This window comes from Eucyclogobius newberryi, unplaced genomic scaffold, assembly GCF_026437365.1.
Source record: "Eucyclogobius newberryi isolate DKJ021-1_F unplaced genomic scaffold, fEucNew1.0.hap1 SCAF_2, whole genome shotgun sequence".
NCBI lineage: Eukaryota > Metazoa > Chordata > Actinopteri > Gobiiformes > Gobiidae > Eucyclogobius > Eucyclogobius newberryi.
The window spans coordinates 46,542,371-46,562,370 of NW_027315834.1; the positions used below are offsets into that span (position 1 = coordinate 46,542,371).

Below are 20,000 nucleotides of genomic sequence, written 5' to 3' on the forward strand. Positions count from 1 at the left end.
GGGCCCACACTCTGAACATGTGATGGGGCCCACACTCTGATCATGTGATGGGGCCCACACTCTGAACATGTGATGGGGCCCACACTCTGAACATGTGATGGGGCCCACACTCTGAACATGTGATGGGGCCCACACTCTGAACATGTGATGGAGCCCACACTCTGAACATGTGATGGGGCCACACTCTGCACATGTGATGGGGCCACACTCTGCACATGTGATGGGGCCCACACTCTGAACATGTGATGGGGCCCACACTCTGAACATGTGATGGGGCCCACACTCTGAACATGTGATGGGGCCACACTCTGCACATGTGATGGGCCCACACTCTGCACATGTGATGGGGCCACACTCTGCACATGTGATGGGCCCACACTCTGCACATGTGATGGGGCCCACACTCTGAAAATGTGATGGGGCCCACACTCTGATCATGTGATGGGGCCCACACTCTGAACATGTGATGGGGCCCACACTCTGAACATGTGATGGGGCCCACACTCTGAACATGTGATGGGGCCCACACTCTGAACATGTGATGGAGCCCACACTCTGAACATGTGATGGGGCCACACTCTGCACATGTGATGGGCCCACACTCTGAACATGTGATGGGGCCCACACTCTGAACATGTGATGGGGCCCACACTCTGAACATGTGATGGGGCCCACACTCTGAACATGTGATGGGGCCCACACTCTGAACATGTGATGGAGCCCACACTCTGAACATGTGATGGGGCCACACTCTGCACATGTGATGGGCCCACACTCTGAACATGTGATGGGGCCCACACTCTGAACATGTGATGGGGCCCACACTCTGAACATGTGATGGGGCCACACTCTGCACATGTGATGGGCCCACACTCTGCACATGTGATGGGGCCACACTCTGCACATGTGATGGGCCCACACTCTGCACATGTGATGGGGCCCACACTCTGAAAATGTGATGGGGCCCACACTCTGATCATGTGATGGGGCCCACACTCTGAAAATGTGATGGGGCCCACACTCTGAACATGTGATGGGGCCCACACTCTGAACATGTGATGGGGCCCACACTCTGAACATGTGATGGGGCCCACACTCTGAACATGTGATGGGGCCCACACTCTGCACATGTGATGGGGCCCACACTCTGCACATGTGATGGGGCCACACTCTGAACATGTGATGGGGCCACACTCTGAACATGTGATGGGGCCCACACTCTGAACATGTGATGGGGCCCACACTCTGCACATGTGATGGGGCCCACACTCTGCACATGTGATGGGGCCACACTCTGAACATGTGATGGGGCCCACACTCTGAACATGTGATGGGGCCCACACTCTGAACATGTGATGGGGCCCACACTCTGAACATGTGATGGGGCCCACACTCTGCACATGTGATGGGGCCCACACTCTGCACATGTGATGGGGCCACACTCTGAACATGTGATGGGGCCACACTCTGAACATGTGATGGGGCCCACACTCTGAACATGTGATGGGGCCCACACTCTGCACATGTGATGGGGCCCACACTCTGCACATGTGATGGGGCCACACTCTGAACATGTGATGGGGCCCACACTCTGAACATGTGATGGGGCCCACACTCTGAACATGTGATGGGGCCCACACTCTGCACATGTGATGGGGCCCACACTCTGCACATGTGATGGGGCCACACTCTGAACATGTGATGGGGCCACACTCTGAACATGTGATGGGGCCCACACTCTGAACATGTGATGAGGCCCACACTCTGCACATGTGATGGGGCCCGCACTCTGCACATGTGATGGGGCCACACTCTGAACATGTGATGGGGCCCGCACTCTGAACATGTGATGGGGCCCGCACTCTGAACATGTGATGGGGCCCGCACTCTGAACATGTGATGGGGCCCACACTCTGATCATGTGATGGGGCCACACTCTGATCATGTGATGGGGCCCACACTCTGAACATGTGATGGGGCCACACTCTGAACATGTGATGGGGCCCGCACTCTGAACATGTGATGGGGCCCGCACTCTGAACATGTGATGGGGCCCACACTCTGAACATGTGATGGGGCCCACACTCTGAACATGTGATGGGGCCACACTCTGAACATGTGATGGGGCCACACTCTGATCATGTGATGGGGCCCACACTCTGAACATGTGATGGGGCCCGCACTCTGCACATATGATGGGGCCCACACTCTGAACATGTGATGGGGCCCACACTCTGAACATGTGATGGGGCCCGCACTCTGAACATGTGATGGGGCCCGCACTCTGAACATGTGATGGGGCCCGCACTCTGAACATGTGATGGGGCCCACACTCTGCACATGTGATGGGGCCCGCACTCTGAACATGTGATGGGGCCCACACTCTGAACATGTGATGGGGCCACACTCTGAACATGTGATGGGGCCACACTCTGATCATGTGATGGGGCCCGCACTCTGAACATGTGATGGGGCCCGCACTCTGAACATGTGATGGGGCCCACACTCTGCACATGTGATGGGGCCCGCACTCTGCACATGTGATGGGGCCCACACTCTGAACATGTGATGGGGCCCACACTCTGAACATGTGATGGGGGAACATGTGATGGGGCCCGCACTCTGCACATGTGATGGGGCCCGCACTCTGAACATGTGATGGGGCCCGCACTCTGAACATGTGATGGGGCCCGCACTCTGAACATGTGATGGGGCCCGCACTCTGCACATGTGATGGGGCCCACACTCTGAACATGTGATGGGGCCCGCACTCTGCACATATGATGGGGCCCACACTCTGAACATGTGATGGGGCCCGCACTCTGAACATGTGATGGGGCCCGCACTCTGAACATGTGATGGGGCCCGCACTCTGAACATGTGATGGGGCCCGCACTCTGCACATGTGATGGGGCCCACACTCTGAACATGTGATGGGGCCTTTAATGCTCAAAGACAGCACAGACTGGAGATGAGCCACACTCACAGCACATTAGCTTCAACGCCGCTGGATCTAGATTCACAGATCAATGGAAAGACATTCAAGCAGCAAATGACAAAAAAAAGCCAATTGTCTACATGGATTTTATGCCGAGAAAGAGAAGAGACAGAGAGAGGGTGTTGTAAAAGAGAAACTAAAAGACTGCACGCAAGGTGATAAGATCATGAGTGCTAACATAACATTCATCAACTCAAAGTGGACGGTCAGGTTTGCCACAAGGAAGATTGAGATAAAGTTTGAATAACATGTGACACAGTGGTTTTACATAACACACCAAGAGTATATATACTGGTGTGGTTCAGATCTCACTCAGGCTGGTATCGACTGCTCTGACAAAAAGGTAAGAATTATTTTGTTTTTTCTTCACAATTTTATCAGGACATTTTGTGTTTTCTTTAAAAAACAAAAAATAAATAGTACTGGTAGTTTTTTTTTTTTTTAGTAATTAGCTACCGCTTCTGTGCGAGAGCAAACTGCTGTAAACATGTTTTAACACTGGTAAGTTGTATTTCTGGAGAAGCTGTAGTTTCAGTGACACTGAAACATTAACAGCAAAAATATATTTATTAAAAGTCATGACTTTTTCTTATGGAACAAACTGTTGTGTTTCGCACCTCGTCTCGAGGGAGTTGAGTCTCGTCCCACCCATAGTAAGTCGTTTTTACAAATAATCACACTTTCATATTTTAAAATTGTGACTAAATTGTGAATAAACCCAAATTCTAACCTGCAATAGACCAAGATCAAACCGTGTGCACATGCAGCATGCACATTACGCACCTAAAGTTTGAGCGTGTCAGAGACGAGACCCGGGTGTGTGAGAAGTGTAAAGCCTCAGGCTGTGGGTCTGGGTGTGCAAAGGGGGGGGCTGTGACGTGTGTGTGTGTGTGTGGGGGGGGGGGGGGGGCTGTCACGTGTGTGGGGGGGCAGAATGAGGAAGGGGTGGAGCTTACTCGTCCGTGTAGCGTCTTTAAAGACGAGACACTTGCTTTACATGAACTTAATGTCCAGTGATTATTTGGCCTCTGTTCTGCTGTGAATAAAACTAAATCATCCACAACCTCGTGCTCCTCATTTAGATTCTGTCAATAATAACACTTAGATTTAGAAGAAATATAAAGGGAAGGGATATGAATATATTGTAAACTAAATATAACTTAACGTTTGAACCTCATTTTGTATGTATGTACAACCTTATAGAACTTAGGTGATGAATGTTAGCAAGAATTTGAAAAATAATATGTCAAAAAGTCCTTCAGGAAGGAGTGATGTCTCTAATCTACAGACACAAGTGTATCTTGAACAGGAGCAGAGTGCATGTGGTTTGAATCTAATTATTGTCTGCTTTTCTTTGTCTTTAGCATCTCAATCGAAAGTTCTCCTCAATCTTCACAGAAGAACAACATGGTAATGTTCTGTTTGTGTTGAGAAGGGGAAAATGACACTGTAAGAACTCAAACTAAGAGTCTGATCAATGGAAACGTCATGTGACTATAATCAAATCAAATCAAATCAAATCAATTTATTTTTGTAAGGCCCAAAATCACAACAACAGTTGCCTCTGAGGGCCACAGGGAGAAATGAATCAACAATGTCTGTGGTGGCGATGAAGTCAGACAATGTCTGTGGTGGCGAGGGACGATGTCCCAGGGTCCTCTGTCCTTAGACTCTCCTTCTCGGCCAGGACAAACTACAAAAAAACCTCTTTGGGAAAAAAGCGTAGAAACCTGGAGGAGTTCCAGTGAAGGAGAGATCCCACTCTCACAGACGGACACATATAAGATGGTTTCTTAAAATATTTTTTTTACACATTCCTAAATAAAAAATAAGAACCATCCTATAGAGCAGGGGTGTCAAATTAATTTGATTCAAAATATAAGAAATATGCATTACAACTTCAGAGTTGATCTACAGTTCTACACAGAGATAAACATTTGACTTTATAACAAAATAAACTTCTCAAGATCTAAAAAACCTTTTAAATGTACTAACTAACATTTCCACATCTGTGTAGTTCTCTGTACACCTGAACTGACACACCACTAAACTTCTGCTCAAAAGTGCTTGAAGTGCACTTCTCCCTCGGCAGCTCACGCAGCAGTGCAGCAGAGCCCCGTGGGGGAGGGGCGGCCACCGGCGGCATTGTGGGACGCGTAGTTTTAGCGATAAAAACGGTTTTATGAATCAATTTTTAAAAAAATTGTATATGACACATGTGCTATAGAGTAAAAGGATCCAAGAACACACTTAATGAAAGCAGTGGATTCAGTGGGAAATGCAGTCATCACTGAGCCACAGCTTCCAGCGTCTTCCAAGTACTAACCACGCCCTGTTTGTCTTCAATTCAAACACCTGCGGTGGTCAAGACGGTTACAAAATCCTTCGGTTTGTCCCTTACTTTATTTGACCAATCGGACATATTATTTAATGAATGCATTCTAGTTTCGTCCCAATTTAAGCATCATGAAATCTCACACAAAATGCACATGATTTTACAGGAGTAAAGTCTTTTCTTTCACCCACAGGAAGAACATCCAACATCTGGTCCTTCAGCTAGCACAAGGTGAGAGACTGTCTCAACATAAGACGACTTGACCTGTTTTCACTAATTCAAATCTCTTTTTTGGACAGTGTGGGAAAAAAATGGTCAAAATATATGACTGAAAGCACAAAATTATGTGTTGGTCCTCCTGCTTGTTACCAGCTGAAAGTAAAGAAAAAGAATCTGGACAGAGAGTCAGATGAAAAATCAAAACTGAGGAAATTCACCCTCGGAAAATGTAATCTTAATCACCAAAACAGAACCATCCTCCTGGTTGGAGAGACAGGGTCAGGAAAGTCCACTCTGATCAACGCCCTGGTCAACTTTGTCATGGGGGTGAAATTTGAAGACAAAGTTTGGTTTAAAATCATCCCAGACGAGACAGATCGACCTCAGTCTGAGAGTCAAACCTCAGAAGTGTCTGTTTATGAAGTCTTTGGCTTTGAGGGAACAGTTGTCCCTTATTCTCTGACCATCATCGACACTCCTGGATTCGGAGACACCAGAGGAATAGAACATGATAAAATTACTACAAAGAAACTCCTGGAACTCTTCAAAGCCCCTGATGAAGTGAGTGGAGTGAAGTCAATCGATGCAGTAGGTTTGGTCCTGAAGTCTTCACAGAACAGAATCAATGAAAGAATCGCCTACGTCTTCAACTCAATCACTTCAAGCTTTGGTAAAGACATGAAGAAGAATATTGTGGCCATGATGACTCACTCAGATGGAGGGGTTCCAAAAGATGCTCTTAAAGCTCTGGAAGCAGCTGGGGTAAAGTATGCCAGGGATGAAGACGATAAACCAGTCTATTTCCTGTTTAACAACCGCCAAGAGGATAAGATAGAAAAAGGGGAGGAGGCTGAAAGTTTTTCATCAGACATGTTTAAAAAAGCTGAAAGAGGCATGGTCAAGTTTACAAAGTTCCTGGAAAAATCTCAACCTCAGTCACTGGAGAAAACAAAAGATGTGTTGATTGAGAGAGAAATATTGACAGCCTGCATTGAAAACCTCAAAGAACGAGTCGCACACATTGAGATACAACAAGAGGCAATAAAAATGAACAAAGAAGAGGTAGAAAAGTTAGATCAAGTTTTTTCAAACATAATTGTCAGAACAGAACCCTATAAAGAGAAAGAACATTGTGAGAAAAAACATCTCAGCTGTACCAGATGTAAGGAGCGCTGCTGTAATGAATGTGTTTCCCCTTCTAAAACCTTTTGTGGAAAAATTTCCTTTCGTGGTTATTGTTCCGTTTGCTCTGGAAAATGTCATCAAAATGACCATGCACTTGAGAAATGGAAATATGTGACCAAGACCAGACAATTGCCCGAGCCTGTTGAAGAGGTGCAGAAGAGATATAATGCTAAAACCGAGAGTGAGGTAAAGAAAATCCTGTTGGAGGAGCTGGAAAAAGAAATGAAACAACTTCAACGAGACAAGGATCGCTTTCTGGATGATGCGTTTGAGGCCATAGAGAAGCTGGAGAAGATCGCTCTAAATGCAGACTCAGTGTCCACATATGTCCACCTGGACTTCCTCATTGAGAAGATGAAGGAGAGGAGAGACACAGAGAAAGTCATGAAACTGGAGAAAATGAAAGAAAACATTAAGACAACAAGCAAAGGCGGAGCCAGTTACCTAGAGCGACATCACTGAACCTAAAACCTACAATCTATTCAACATTAACAACAAAGGTTTTAAATCAGCACTATAGTTTTGAAGTTATATACATGAATCAACAAACACAAAGAAATAATTGTCCATGGACACGGTAGATCGATAGATAGATACTGACACAGATAGATGATATATAGATATATAGCTGTTCCGCTCCATGACTTGCTCTGCACCATTTTGTTTTTCCTTGGAATTCCAGTCATGTTTTAAATGTATCTTTCCTGACACACAACCGAATCAATGCTCTTCACTTACATTTATTTACATTTAGATGTGGCTTTGTTAAAACCTTTGATTTACTCATTGTAATGTGTAAAAGTTTCACAATCATCTGTTTAATATGTTTTACTGCTAGAACAATAACACTCTTGAAGCTAAAGACTTGGACAATAGTTTAGTGATAATGAAGTTTTAGTTGGATAAATATCAATTTCCCACATGAGGGAAACTCTAGATAAACTTCTTCCACTGATCGTTTGATTGAAGCATATGAACTGTAATTTACTTTTTAAACACATTGGAATGTAAATATTTATGCTTTTAGTTTTCGTCTTGTGATTGACATTGTTCTTTGATTTTAATGTGTTTTTATGATTGTAACGCTCTTTGAGTTACATTTGTATGAACTGTATACATTTTGATTGATTGAAGATATTATTTGGTTATTTGGTTTATACATTAAAAAACATTATTTGTGCCAGTTCCCAGCCTGAATAACTCTTTGTGTATAAGTATGTGCATACATCCATCATTTTGCCCAGAGGTTATGACTTTTGTCCAATAAATATATATAAATAAAAATAAATTAATATAAATACATATGTAAAAAATAATACAAATATATGAATAAATACACAATAAATATAAAAACATATAAAAACATACAAATACATATAAATAAAACAAAATTTATTCAGCCCAATATTTTGATAAAAAATGCAAATATGTGCCCAATATTCTGGTTTATCTTTAATGTAAAGTAGCAAAACATCTATTCAACAAGAGACATTGATCTGTAGATCATTAACCAAGAACACTGAGGAACAGAACGTCCTTTACTCTAGCCTATATCCACATTTAAATATTTCAAAAGACAACTGAAAGAAACACATTTTAAATATACTGTATAAATGAACGTAAGCATTGACACTGTTCATTCTTGTCGTTTGCTAACCATATTTTTCTTACACGACGTGATGATTTTCTCTCTCTCTCATGAACAATGCTTTTTAGACTTCTGTATTTAAATTTACCAATAAAAATCGAATCTCATCAACTGCTGCAGCCAAAATGAAAGAGGCTTAATCCTAAAGGTTCCTCTGCATTTGACCCATCTTTCAGAAAAGTCCACTTTTAAGAAGTTATCTTATTGTCAATACAAGACTTTTATCCTTAATTGGCTCCAAACTCTAAGACTGGTTGAGTCGGCCAAGTTTTGAAATGAACCCAGTACAAACTCAAACTGGTTCCTCCACACAAAGACAGACCAGAGCAACACTAGTGGTATTAAACTCTCTGCATTAGATTTGTCACTTTGCACCTGGAACATTAGAACGAGATGTTTCAGTCCTGGTTCTCTCTCATTAAATGAGCTGCTAAAACAGCTCGAGTATGGATCACGCCCCCTGCAGGTCTGTGGAGGGAGAGGCACCCGAGTATGTCCCATCTGTCAACACTGTCCAGAGCAGAGCCGCCGTCTTCTCTGGACAAACAGGCAAAACACACGGGGATAATCGACCCAGAGTCCAGAGAGTCCAGAGAGTCCAGAGAGTCCAGAGAGTCCAGAGAGTCCAGCGAGTCCAGCGAGTCCAGAGAGTCCAGAGAGTCCAGAGAGTCCAGAGAGTCCAGAGAGTCCGGAGAGTCCAGAGAGTCCGGAGAGTCCAGAGAGTCCAGCGAGTCCAGAGAGTCCAAAGAGTCCAGAGAGTCCGGAGAGTCCGGAGAGTCCAGAGAGTCCAGCGAGTCCAGCGAGTCCAGCCAGTCCAGCGAGTCCAGAGAGTCCAGAGAGTCCGGAGAGTCCAGAGAGTCCAGCGAGTCCAGAGAGTCCAAAGAGTCCAGCGAGTCCGGAGAGTCCGGAGAGTCCAGAGAGTCCAGCGAGTCCAGCGAGTCCAGCCAGTCCAGCGAGTCCAGAGAGTCCGGAGAGTCCGGAGAGTCCAGAGAGTCCAGCGAGTCCAGAGAGTCCAAAGAGTCCAGCGAGTCCAGCGAGTCCAGAGAGTCCAGAGAGTCCGGCGAGGAGGACAAAGAGGACGAGATGGACTGAATCATTTATGTATGTTCAGGGTCCACTCATTTGTAACGTTTTACACTCATTAAAAACACATCTAGAGCTGTGTTTTGTTTTTAATAATCCTGCATATTTAGTGAGAAGACGAGGCAGCAAAGTTCACCATAATAACAACATACACACAAACAAACAAACAAACAAACACATTAAAACAACATGATAAGAGCAGGTTTTTAAAAATAATGGCACATTATTGATTGTCAAATTCATCACATTCTTGATCCAGAATGACAATTGTATTACTAAATACTTATTTTTAGTAACAGAAGCAGTTTGAAACACACAGAACTGTCATGGCTCAATTAAGTAGTTTAAACTGTAAAAAGCCAACACAATGCTTTAATACATAAGCAGCAATTACGTGCTAAAAGTCACTCCAAGACAAACAAGTTCAAAGTTTGAATATAAATGATTAACATTTACCATCAAAGTGTCATCAATAAAATAATATGGGATATAATAAAGATTAGACTAAAGCTAAGGATTATTTTATTAAAAAATGTCTTCATGATTGAACCTGGACTAGAACAAGACTAAACCAGGACTAGAACAAGACTAAACCAGGATCAGACCAGGACCAAAGTCAAGTGTGAACGAACCCTTAAATACGACTTCTGTCACTCACTGCTGTGATTAATACTATTACAAACTAACCCTGAGGTCTTCTTTCTCTGCTCGTGCCGTCATCGCACAGACTCAAGCACAGACTGTACTGACTGTGACAAGGAAACAATCTTTATCCATTATATATTCAGAGTTTTACAGTTTCCCTTTGAACTTTATTTCAAATAGAGTTGAAAAAACAAGACGTTAAACAAACAGGTAAAGCTTGATTCAAAATGGATCAAATGAAGTTGTGTATTACTTTAATAACAACGCTTTGGAAGAGGCAGATAACTTCATATCTGTTTTACATCTGACTGCTGTAGGTCAACTGAACCTGGTTCTGTCCAGAACTAGAAATTTACTTTAAATTTAATTTAATTGGACATTCCAGAATCGCTGATTTAATCAACAGAAAGTCTTCGCTTTAAGTTAATCACTCATTTTAGACAGCAGCTTTTTACCATCTTAAAAACATTGCCAAAATCAAAAAATATACAGTGTCTAAACCAGATTTAGAGAGACTTATCCATGTGTTTGTCTCCAGTAGATTAGACTGTAACGGCCGCTCACTGGTCTTTCCAAACGAGCTGTAAAACAGCTGCAGTTCATCCAGAACGCTGCTGCTCGGGTCCTGACCAGAACCAGGAAGTACCATCACATTAGTCCTGTTCTCAGGGGCCGGCCTCCTGCTGGTGCCAGAGTCAGGACTAAACATGGACCGGCCTCCTGCTGGTGCCCAGAGTCAGGACTAAACATGGACCGGCCTCCTGCTGGTGCCAGAGTCAGGACTAAACATGGACCGGCCTCCTGCTGGTGCCAGAGTCAGGACTAAACATGGACCGGCCTCCTGCTGGTGCCAGAGTCAAGACTAAATATGGTCCGGCCTCCTACTGGTGCCAGAGTCAGGACTAAACATGGTCCGGCCTCCTGCTGGTGCCAGAGTCAGGACTAAACATGGACCGGCCTCCTGCTGGTGCCAGAGTCAGGACTAAACATGGACCGGCCTCCTGCTGGTGCCAGAGTCAGGACTAAACATGGACCGGCCTCCTGCTGGTGCCAGAGTCAGGACTAAACATGGACCGGCCTCCTGCTGGTGCCAGAGTCAGGACTAAACATGGACCGGCCTCCTGCTGGTGCCAGAGTCAGGACTAAACATGGACCGGCCTCCTGCTGGTGCCAGAGTCAGGACTAAACATGGACCGGCCTCCTGCTGGTGCCAGAGTCAGGACTAAACATGGACCGGCCTCCTGCTGGTGCCAGAGTCAGGACTAAACATGGACCGGCCTCCTGCTGGTGCCAGAGTCAGGACTAAACATGGGGAATCTGCAGCTAAAACCTGGAACATTCTTCCTGAAGATGTGAGACAGGTTCTACTCTGACAATGTTCAAATCTAATCTAAAAACTGTTTTGTTTAGCTGTTTTTATGACTGAAAGGATTCTATTTTCACTCTTCTCTTTTAGGTCTTAAACTGTTTTGTGAATTCCGTAATTTCTTTGTGATTTGAATGCATTTTTTTCCTGTTGTGAAGCACTTTGAATTGACTTGTGTATGAATTGTGCTCACACAAATAAACTTACCTTTGTAAGTTTATGGAACACACCTATTAATGGTGAGTTCCATTAATAGGTGTGTTTATGGAACACACCTATACAAACTATTCACAGGGCGTCAGTGAGGAACGTCTGCTACAAACACACAAGGATCAAATGTGTTTATCTAATGTGCCAGACAAAAGTCTCAGTGGAAAAGCAGGTTGTTGCACATAGTTTGAACTAATTATGTGACAACGCCTTTGTAACTGTGGGAAATGTCTTCACATTCAGTGAAAGAAAAGGCTGTCATCTCAAAGAACGTTTCAGACACATAAAAAGGAAACAATGAGGAGCTGAAAAAGGTTAAACCAGATATTTCAAAAGTGGATTTTAAAACTGAACAAACCAAAGGCTTTAAGGACAGAAGACTCTGCTGTTGTGAGGAGACATTTGTAATATCCATGTGACATCATGAAGGAGAAAAAGAGAAATGACATGTGACCAAGTCCAGAACAGTGGAAGTGATCGAGATGCAGAGGATGTGATGCTGGAGCTCAGAGGATGTGATGCTGGAGCTCAGAGGATGTGATGCTGGAGCTCAGAGGATGTGATGCTGGAGCTAAGAGGATGTGATGCTGGAGGAAAAGGAACAAATAAACAAACTCCAGATCAGAGTCTGATGTTGTTTTCAGGAGATGGAAAAGTCTGTTTTCATTAAAATAATATTTAACATTTATATGATTGGAAAGATTGGAAGTAATAGGAAAAAATAAATCAATACATTTAAAAAAAAGGGGAAGATTTAAACTAGAGTCATTTGATTTACCTGTTTCTAATGAGCAACTAATACTATTTATTCCCCAAATGGACAAAGTTTTAAAGTCTTTAAGTGGCTCTTCTCATCCAAGGGTTTTGTACATTCGTAACGTGTGGGTGTAATCCCTCATTCGTCCAGCAGGGGTCCATTGTAGAGTCCGTGTGACTACAACTGAATCTTTTTCTATAATATTTTTAAGTAAATAAGATAAGATAGCCTTTATTTGTCCACATAATGGGTAAATGGGTGTTGCAACGCAAGTAAAAGTAAAAGAACAGATAAGTTATAGAAAGCTTTAAAAAAAAAAAAAACACTTAATAGAAAAAATCTTACAAACAAAACTATAAACAGAACCTCTCATACTCTTAATAAGGAATAGAGAGAAACAAATAAAATAAAATAACATTCAGGGCTAGCAGTGTTTGTTGTACAGTCTGAAAGACTTGTGAAACCTCTCCCTCACACAGCGAGGGTGGATCAGTCACTGAAGCTGCTCTCCAGAGCGGAGAGAGTGTCCTGCAGGGGGCGACACTCATGGTCCAGCATAGATGTGAATCTAGCCAGGACCCTTCTGTCCCCCACCTCCTGCACCGAGTCCAGAGCACAGCCCAGGATGGAGCTTTGTCCAGCTTCCTCCTCTCCCTCTCTGTGATGCTGCTGCTCCAGCAGGCCACACCTACAGGAGCTGATGCACCACAGAGGAGGAGAAGGTCTTCAGGAGTGGCCTTGTCACTCCAAAAGACCTGAGTCTCCTCAGGAGGTAGAGCCGACTCTGGCTCTTCCTGTACAGTGTGTCTGTGTTATGAGTCCAGTCCAGTTTGTGGTTCAGATGAACACCCAGGTACTTGTATGAGTCCACTCTCTCAATGTCCCGTCCCTGGATGTTCACTGGTGAGGGGGCAGTGGGGTGGCGTCTGCGGAAGTCCACCACCATCTCCTTGGTCTTCCCCGCGTTGATGAGGAGGTGGTTCCGCTGACACCAGTCCACAAAGTCCTGCGCCAGTCCCCCTGTCCTCATCGTCGTCCGTGATGAGTCCGATGATGGCAGAGTCGTCAGAGAACTTCTGCAGGACACAGCTGTCCGTGTCATGTCTGAAGTCTGCAGTGTAAAGGGTGAAGAGAAAGGGCGCGAGGACAGTGCCCTGGGGCGCCCCCACACTGCAGGTCCGTGCTCTCACAAACTGGGGTCGGTCTGTGAGGTAGTCCAGGATCCACTCTGCCAGGTCATACTCCACACCAGCCGTCTCCAGCTTGTCCCTCAGGAGCTGATGGTGTTGAAGGCGCTGGAAAGATCGAAGAACAGAATCCTCACAGAGCTGCCAGGCTTTTCCAGGTGAGAGAGAGAGCGGTGCAGCAGGGAGATGACGGCGTCCTCCACTCCGATGCCAGACCGATATGTAAACTGCAACGGGTCCATGGCTGAGCTCACGGTGGAGCGGAGGTGGTCCAGAACCAGCCGCTCCAGTGTCTTCATCAGGTGGGACGTGAGAGCCACTGGCCTGAAGCTGTTGAGGTCTTTGGGGCGCGGTGTCTTAGGCACAGGTACCAGACAGGAGGTCTTCCAGACCTGTGGTACCACCCTCAGCTTCAGGCTCATGTTGAAGACATGCTCCATAACTCCACACAGTTCATCTGCGCAGGACTTAAGGAGCCTGGGGCTGATGCCGTCAGGTCCTGCTGCCTTCCTCACTTTAATCCTCTTCAGCTCACTCCTCACCTGTGCTGCTGAGACAGTCAGTGGCCCGACGAAAACGAGTTTCGCCGGGTCATATGTATAATATCCGCCGGGATAACGTGCCGGTCGTGGGGGGAAAATACCGCGCAGCGCAGCTCCAGCAGCTGTTACTTTGTTAGACAAGCTCGGGCCGGGGGGGCTCGGAGCCAGCACACATCGTAAACCACAAAAAACACCAATTATCCAGCGAAATAAAGTTGAATCAAAGCGAGTCCAGCGCGTGTCTGCGAGCCCCGCCCTACAAGTGAATGTATAACAAGTATTTACAGAAACACAATAAATAGAGTACATAATGTTTGAAAGAGAGAGAGAACTCTGCACATGTGATGGGGCCCTCACTCTGAACATGTGATGGGGCCACACTCTGAACATGTGATGGGGCCACACTCTGAACATGTGATGGGGCCCTCACTCTGAACATGTGATGGGGCCCACACTCTGAACATGTGATGGGGCCCACACTCTGAACATGTGATGGGCCCACACTCTGAACATGTGATGGGGCCCACACTCTGAACATGTGATGGGGCCACACTCTGAACATGTGATGGGGCCCACACTCTGAACATGTGATGGGGCCACACTCTGAACATGTGACGGGGCCACACTCTGAACATGTGACGGGGCCCACACTCTGAACATGTGACGGGGCCCACACTCTGAACATGTGATGGGGCCCACACTCTGAACATGTGATGGGGCCCACACTCTGAACATGTGATGGAGCCCACACTCTGAACATGTGATGGGGCCCACACTCTGAACATGTGATGGGGCCCACACTCTGAACATGTGATGGGGCCCACACTCTGAACATGTGATGGGGCCCACACTCTGAACATGTGATGGGGCCCACACTCTGAACATGTGATGGGGCCCACACTCTGAACATGTGATGGGGCCCACACTCACAGCACATTAGCTTCAACGTCTTCGGATCATCTAGATCAGGAGTGTCCAAACCTTTTTCACTGAGGGCCGCATTTTGAAACTTATACGGAGCAAAGGGCCGACAATGTCAAATTTGTGAGTGAATCATTTGAAATGTTGCATTTGACATTGTTTTGATGCGCCTCCACTCCTTTATAAGACTTGGAACATTCATCTTAGGTTGTTATAACATCAAAATGCTTGAATTTTCTACTTACTTCTACTACTTTTTGTTGTTTGGACCAACTTAGCAAGAAGCCTGAGGGCCAACAATAATTGGTCTGAGGGCCGCACTTGGCCCCCGGGCCGTAGTTTGGACATTCCTGATCTAGAGTCACAGATCAATAGAAACATGCAGAAAGATATTTAGGCAGAAAACAAAACACATGAACTTCTTTAGAACAGAAAGACAACATAGTTTATTTCATTTGTGAATGTAAAGAGAAAGATTAAAAGATCATGAGTGTTAAGTAAACATCCATCAACTCAAACTGTAAGGTAAAGTTTTCCAGACTCTGAACATGTGACGGGGCCCACACTCTGAACATGTGATGGGGCCCACACTCTGAACATGTGATGGGGCACGTGTTATGCAAAATAAAGTTTGCATAACACGTGACACAATGTTTTACATATTCAGAGACAAAAGTATGTCCTTTGATAACACACCCAGAGTATATATGCAGGTGTGGTTCAGATCTGACTCAGACTGGTATCGACTGCTCTGACAAGAAGGTAAGAATTATTTTGTTTTGTCTTCACAATTTAATGAAGATAATTTGAGTTTTCCTTTGTGACAAAATAGTAGTTATTTTGAATAATTAGCTTCTCTGTATAATGTATACAGTGTGTGATAAATAGTGGGGATGGAGCAAGAGCAAACTGCTGTAAACATGTTTTAACACTGGTGAGTTGTATTTCTGGAGAAGCTGTAGTTTCAGTGACACTGAAACATTAACAACAGAAATATATTTATTGAAAGTCATGACTTTTTCTTATGGAACATATATTTTGTCTTGTTTTAAGGGAATTGGATCTTGTCCCATGTCTAGTAAATCATTTTTACAGACGATCACCTAAAGTTTGAGCATGTCAGAGACAGAAGTGTAAAGCCTCAGGCTGTGGGTCTGGGTGTGCAAAGGGGGGGGGGGGGGGCTGTGACATGTGTGGGGGGGCAGAATGAGGAAGGGGTGGAGCTTACTCGTCCGTGTAGCGTCTTTAAAGACGAGACACTTGCTTTACATGAACTTAATGTCCAGTGATAATTTGGGCTCCGCTTTGCTGTAAATAAAACTAAATCAGCCACAACCTCGTGAACCTCATTTAGATTCTGTGAAAAATAACACTCAGATTTAAAAGAAATATAAAGAGATAAAGACATATTGAGAACTAAACACAACTTAAAGGAATAATAGAGGATTTTTTCTCAGAGTCTCATTTCCTGGTGGCGTGGACAGCTGAGTAGTTCTCCCACATGTCAATCATTCCCTGCGTGCTGCTGCACACCTGCAGCCTCGTTCCCAGCATAGCAGCACGTTTCCCTGGTTACACATGCGTGGTTGATATGCAGGTGTGTGTTTAGTGAGTTCCTCCAGTGTAAAGTACAAAAATGACGACAGAGAAAGACCGCGTTCAAGTTCAGAAGAGACGAGAATCTGCTGAGACGAGAGATGATACGATCTGTTGTGCTAATAACCAAACACACGTGTAGCAGCGGAGCTGTTGTCTGCTTTTGCACAAGGTTTGACGTGAGGCGGCCTCTTGGAGACAACAGGAGGGTGGGGGGTGAGTGTGGTGAGTATGGTGAGTGTGGTGAGTGTGGTGAGTGTGCGCATGTGCATTTTAACAAAAGGAACTAACAGTCGCCTTGTGAAACCTCTCCCTCACACAGCGAGGGTGGATCAGTCACTGAAGCTGCTCTCCAGAGTGGACAGAGTGTCCTGCAGGGGACAGAGTGTCCTGCAGGGGGCGACACTCATGGTCCAGCATAGATGTGAATCTAGCCAGGACCCCTCTGTCCCCCACCTCCTGCACCGAGTCCAGAGCACAGCCCAGGACGGAGCTTTGTCCAGCTTCTTCCTCTCCCTCTCTGTGATGCTGCATTTTAACAAAAGGAACTAACAGTCGCTTGAGTTCTCTAATCGGTGGAAAATCTTCTATTATTATAAACATTTGGACCTCAAGTACGCAGACACTTTATAAATGAAAAAATAGGTGATGCATGTTAGCAAAAAATGTATGTCCTTCAGGGAAGGAGTAATGTCTCTAATCTACAGACAAAAGTGTGTCTTGAACAGGAGCTGAGTGCATGTGGTTTGAATCTAATTATTCTGCTTTTCTTTGTCTTTAGCATCTCCAGAGAAAGTTCTCCACAATCTTCACAGAAGAACAACATGGTAATGTTCTGTTTTCGTCTTGAGAAGAACAATTTAAAATTACACTGAACCATTCTATAGAGTAAAAGGATCCAATGTCTGGATTCAGTGGGAAATACAGTCACCACTGAGCCACATTCTAGTTCCTTCCATCGTGGAATCTCACAAAAAATGCACATGATTTTTTTCCCCCCTAAAGTCTTTCCTTTCACCCACAGGAAAAACATTCAACATCCGCTCCTTCAGCAAGCACAAGGTGAGTGACTAGTAGCTACATAAGACGACTTGACCTGTTTTTATTAATTCAAATCTCTTTTTTGGACAGTGTGGAGATAAAGTGGTCAAAATATATGACTGAAAGCCTCAAATTATCTGATGGCCCTCCTGCTTGTTACCAGCTGGAAGTAAAGAGAGAGAATCTGGACGGAGAGTCAGATGAAGAATCAAAACTGAGTAAATTCACCCTCGGAACACGTGATCCTGAACACCCAAACAAAACCATCCTCCTGGTTGGAGAGACAGGGTCAGGAAAGTCCACTCTGGTCAACGCCCTGGTCAACTTTGTCATGGGGGTTAAATTTGAAGACAAAGTTTGGTTTCAAATGATCCCAGACGAGACAGTTCGACCTAAGTCTCAGAGTCAAACCTCAGAAGTCTCTGTTTATGAAGTCTTTGGCTTTGAGGGAACAGTTGTCCCTTATTCTCTGACCATCATCGACACTCCAGGATACGGAGACACCAGAGGAATAGAACATGATGAAATTATTACAAAGAAACTCCTGGAACTCTTCAAAGCCCCTGATGAAGTGAGTGGAGTGAAGTCAATGGATGCAGTAGGTTTGGTCCTGAAGTCTTCACAGAACAGACTCGATGAAAGAATCGCCTACGTCTTCAACTCAATCACTTCAATCTTTGGTAAAGACATGGATAAGAATATTGTGGCCATGGTGACATACTCAGATGGAATGGAACCAAAAAATGTATTTGAAGTTCTAGATGATGCTAATATAAAGTACGCTAGAGATGAAGACAATGAGCCAATCTATTTCCTGTTTAACAACCGCCAGAAAGACAAGAGAGGAAAGAAGAAAGAGAAAACTGCTGCACAATATGCATTCAAAATATCTGAAGATGGCATGTCAGAGTTCACTGATTTCTTGGTAGAATGTGAGCCTCGGTCACTAGAGGAAACAAAAAAAGTATTGAAGGAGAGGACCAGATTGACAGCCTGCATTGAAAACTTCAAAGAACGTGTCAACCACATTGAAATCCAACAAGAGGCAATAAAAATGACAAAAGAAAAGCTGAACAAACTTACACAAGACGTTTCAAATTCTAAAATTGAAAAAACAGAAACCTATAAAGACAAAGAAGCATGTAACATGAAGGCCCTCAGTTGTACCACATGTGAGGAAACCTGCCATAAAGAATGTCCTTTGGCCTTCTATAAACCTTGGTGTGTCGTCATGAAACTTGGCAAATGCACAGTTTGCTCTAGAAAATGTCCTGCAGGAGAACATGTTCGTGAGAGATGGAGATATGTGACCAAGACCAGAAAAGTGGAAGTGACCTCTGAAGAGATGAAGAGGAGATATGACGCTGAAGCCAAGAGTGAGGTAAAGAAAACCCTGTTGGAGGATCTGCAGGAGGAAGTGGAACAACTTCAAAGAGACAAAAATAAGTGTCTGGATGATGCTTTTGAGGCCATAGAGAAGCTGGAGAAGATCGCTCTAAATGCAGACTCAGTGTCCACATATGTCCACCTGGACTTCCTCATTGAGAAGATGAAGGAGAAGAAAGACACAGAGAAAACCACAAAACTGGAGGAAATAAAAGCTAACATTCAGACAACAAGCAAAGGCGGAGCCAGTTACTCAGCGCGTCGTCACAAAACTTAAAACCTTGAGTCTATTCAACATTAACAACAAAGGTTTCAAATCAGCACTATAGTTTTGAAGTTATATACATGACGAATATCAGCAAACACAAAGCAATAATTGTCCATTGACACGGTAGATCGAAAGATAGATACTGACAGTCATGTTTTAAATGTATCTTTCCTGACACACAAACTGAATCAATGCTCTTCACTTACATTTATTTACATTTAGATGTGGCGTCGTTAAAACCTTTGATCTATTCATTGTAATGTGTAAAAGTTTCACAATCATCTGTTTAATATGTTTTACTGCTAGAACAATAACACTCTTGAAGCTGAGATGTTTTAGTTTGATAATTTGTATTTCCCACCTAAGGGAAACTATAGATAAACCTCTTTCACTGTGCATTTGATTGAAGCATTTGATTTGCGATTTACTTTTTTTTAAACACATTAGAATGTAAATATTTATGCTTTTAGTTTCTGTCTCGTGATTGACATTGTACTTTTTTAATGTGTTTTTATGATTGTAATGCTCTTTGAGTTACATTTGTATGAACTGTGCTCTACAAATACATTTTGATTGATTGAAGATATTATTTGGTTATTTTGTTCATGCATTT

General features: G+C 44.3%; 3 protein-coding genes across 4 annotated transcripts in view; 2 read left to right on the plus strand and 1 right to left on the minus strand.

Moving 5' to 3' along the window:
• Window positions 1–20,000, minus strand: part of nav3 (neuron navigator 3) — a 339,677-nt gene that overhangs the window by 95,982 nt on the left and 223,695 nt on the right. The window lies entirely within an intron of this gene.
• Window positions 3,329–7,883, plus strand: LOC140367000 (uncharacterized). Its single transcript, XM_072453278.1, has 4 exons — window positions 3,329–3,341; window positions 4,363–4,408; window positions 5,527–5,564; window positions 5,633–7,883. The coding sequence occupies exons 2-4, from the start codon at window positions 4,406–4,408 to the stop codon at window positions 7,197–7,199; spliced, it is 1,608 nt and encodes a 535-aa protein (XP_072309379.1). The 5' UTR covers window positions 3,329–3,341; window positions 4,363–4,405; the 3' UTR covers window positions 7,200–7,883.
• Window positions 15,827–19,938, plus strand: LOC140366999 (uncharacterized). Its single transcript, XM_072453277.1, has 4 exons — window positions 15,827–15,858; window positions 17,474–17,519; window positions 17,717–17,754; window positions 17,824–19,938. The coding sequence occupies exons 2-4, from the start codon at window positions 17,517–17,519 to the stop codon at window positions 19,394–19,396; spliced, it is 1,614 nt and encodes a 537-aa protein (XP_072309378.1). The 5' UTR covers window positions 15,827–15,858; window positions 17,474–17,516; the 3' UTR covers window positions 19,397–19,938.